We start from the raw sequence: 1854 nt of genomic DNA, 5'->3' as shown, positions 1-1854 counted from the left end.
TCCTTCCCCCTCCTCCTCCTTCTTTCTCCTCCTCCTCCTTCTCCTCCCCCTCCTCCCCCTTCTTTCTCCTCCTCCTCCTTCTCCTCCTTCATTCTGGAAAATGAATATAAAAAAATTGTAGAAATAACTCGAGGTCAAGGATGATGCCGTCTTCTTCCAGACACTCTTGGCTTGTGGCTGGGGCCCCAGCAATCTCAGATCAGTGAGAGTTATCGAGACTATTTAAGACAGATTCAGCCCCTGTAGGGGCTGCTCTAGTTCCGGCCCACCCTTTCTACCAGCGTGTAATTCCTCAGAATTCCAACCCGAAGGGTGGAGTTTCCATCAGGCTCCCCCACCCCACCCAACTCGGCAGACCCCAAACTCTGACTTGTCTCCCAGCTCTTCAAGGTGACCAGAAGCTCTGCTCAAGCCTCCTTGCTGCTGACTCTGGAATCAGCAGGTGCCCCTGTGAGGTCTCAGCAGCGACCTCAACAGTCTCCTGCCCTTCTTCTCTCAGATCTTGGCCTTGTAATTCTTCACGCTTTGGTAGATTTTCACCACCTTTGCACAAGGTTTTGTACTTCCACATCTTTCCTGGTCGTTCTCAGAGGCAGGGCTGATATCCTTTACCTACTACACCATTGCCCGGAGCAGAAGGCTTCTTTACGAAAAACGTGTGCAGTTTGGAGTCTCAAAACGTGAACTGTTCCTTATCTTGATGTCCATTGATAACTTTCTTCAAGAGCCGCGGTTTACAAGACAAAACCTGGGCTGAAGCTCCTTGCTGTCTGACCTCATGGCTAGCCAGCGGGACAGAGAGAACCTGCCTTCTTTTTTTCTGGCCTGTTGGCCTGCTGAGGACCTGCCCTCCCTGAACAAAACCCCCTCCCTGGCCCGGCCTTCTCTATGATTGCGAAGTTCCTCTCTTCTCAGCTTCTCCTTTCCTCTCTTCTGTGAGTCTCAGAAGCCCCCAAGAAGTACAACCCAGGGGCAGATCCCAGTCTTACTCCTGATGAGATCCTACGCTGCCCATACCTCCCGGCTCGGGGCCCCGGCCATGGGGTCCGACGGGTGCCTGGTGGCTGAGCTGTTATCTCCTCCTCTGTGCCCTGCTTCCTGTTGTCCCCCTCCCCCCAGGCTGGGCCTGTTTCCACATCGAAAGCAGAGCCTGGAGCTGGGACTCGCGTCTGGAGGGGCTGAGCCTTTGCTAGTTTGTGGGCGTTCACTCACAGGTGTCCTCCTTGAGGACGAAGGCCCTGCCTGAGCTCAGTGCCAACACATAGCAAGTGCTCCATAAAAATGTGCTCCGTGGGTGGATGGACGATGGGTGGAGGACGGAGGGAGACAGAGAAGGAGGGATGAGATGACCTTGGCCCCACAGCTCCTCAGATGTTCTTAGAGGTCATCAGGGGTTCCGGGGAGGCAAAGCGGCTTCATTTGGGTGTATCGAAATGTGAGTCCCTATACGGTTTCTTTGCAAAGGAAACACTTCCGTGGCTAAGAATAGTCCTGCAGCCTCTCTCGTCTAGTGCAACTTCTGCAACTCACAGATGAAGAAAATGAGGACCAGAGAGGGCAGGGGCCTTGCCCGAGGTCACGCAGCTGGCTGACGGCTCCGCAGTTTCTGGCTTCCACACCGGGGGTGTCTCTTTGGACGGCTGTGCCTTCCGCATGTGGGGCGAGGTTCCCATGTCCAACCCTCTTCTTCCAGGGGAAGGACAAGTTTCTGGGCATCCTGAACAAGTACATGGAGATCCACGGCACTGTGTACTATGAGAGCCAGCGGCCCCCCGAGGTCCCGGCCTTCGTGAAGAACCACGGTCTCTTGCCGCAGCCTGAGTTCCAGCAGCTGCTGCGCAAGGCCAAGGTGAG

General features: G+C 55.1%; 1 protein-coding gene across 1 annotated transcript in view; it reads left to right on the top strand.

Moving 5' to 3' along the window:
• Positions 1 to 1693: 1693 nt before the first annotated feature.
• Positions 1694 to 1854, top strand: part of LOC125916715 (alpha-1,6-mannosylglycoprotein 6-beta-N-acetylglucosaminyltransferase B-like) — a gene marked incomplete at its 5' end in the record, with an annotated part of 8133 nt that continues 7972 nt past the window's right edge. Inside the window, one exon of the mRNA XM_049623017.1 lies at positions 1694 to 1849. Coding sequence (XP_049478974.1) covers positions 1694 to 1849 — 156 coding nt within the window. The remainder of the gene's footprint in view (positions 1850 to 1854) is intronic.

This window comes from Panthera uncia, unplaced genomic scaffold (genome assembly GCF_023721935.1).
Source record: "Panthera uncia isolate 11264 unplaced genomic scaffold, Puncia_PCG_1.0 HiC_scaffold_1025, whole genome shotgun sequence".
NCBI lineage: Eukaryota > Metazoa > Chordata > Mammalia > Carnivora > Felidae > Panthera > Panthera uncia.
The sequence above is the reverse complement of the archived record's forward strand: the minus strand, read 5'-3'. Positions and strand labels throughout refer to the sequence as shown.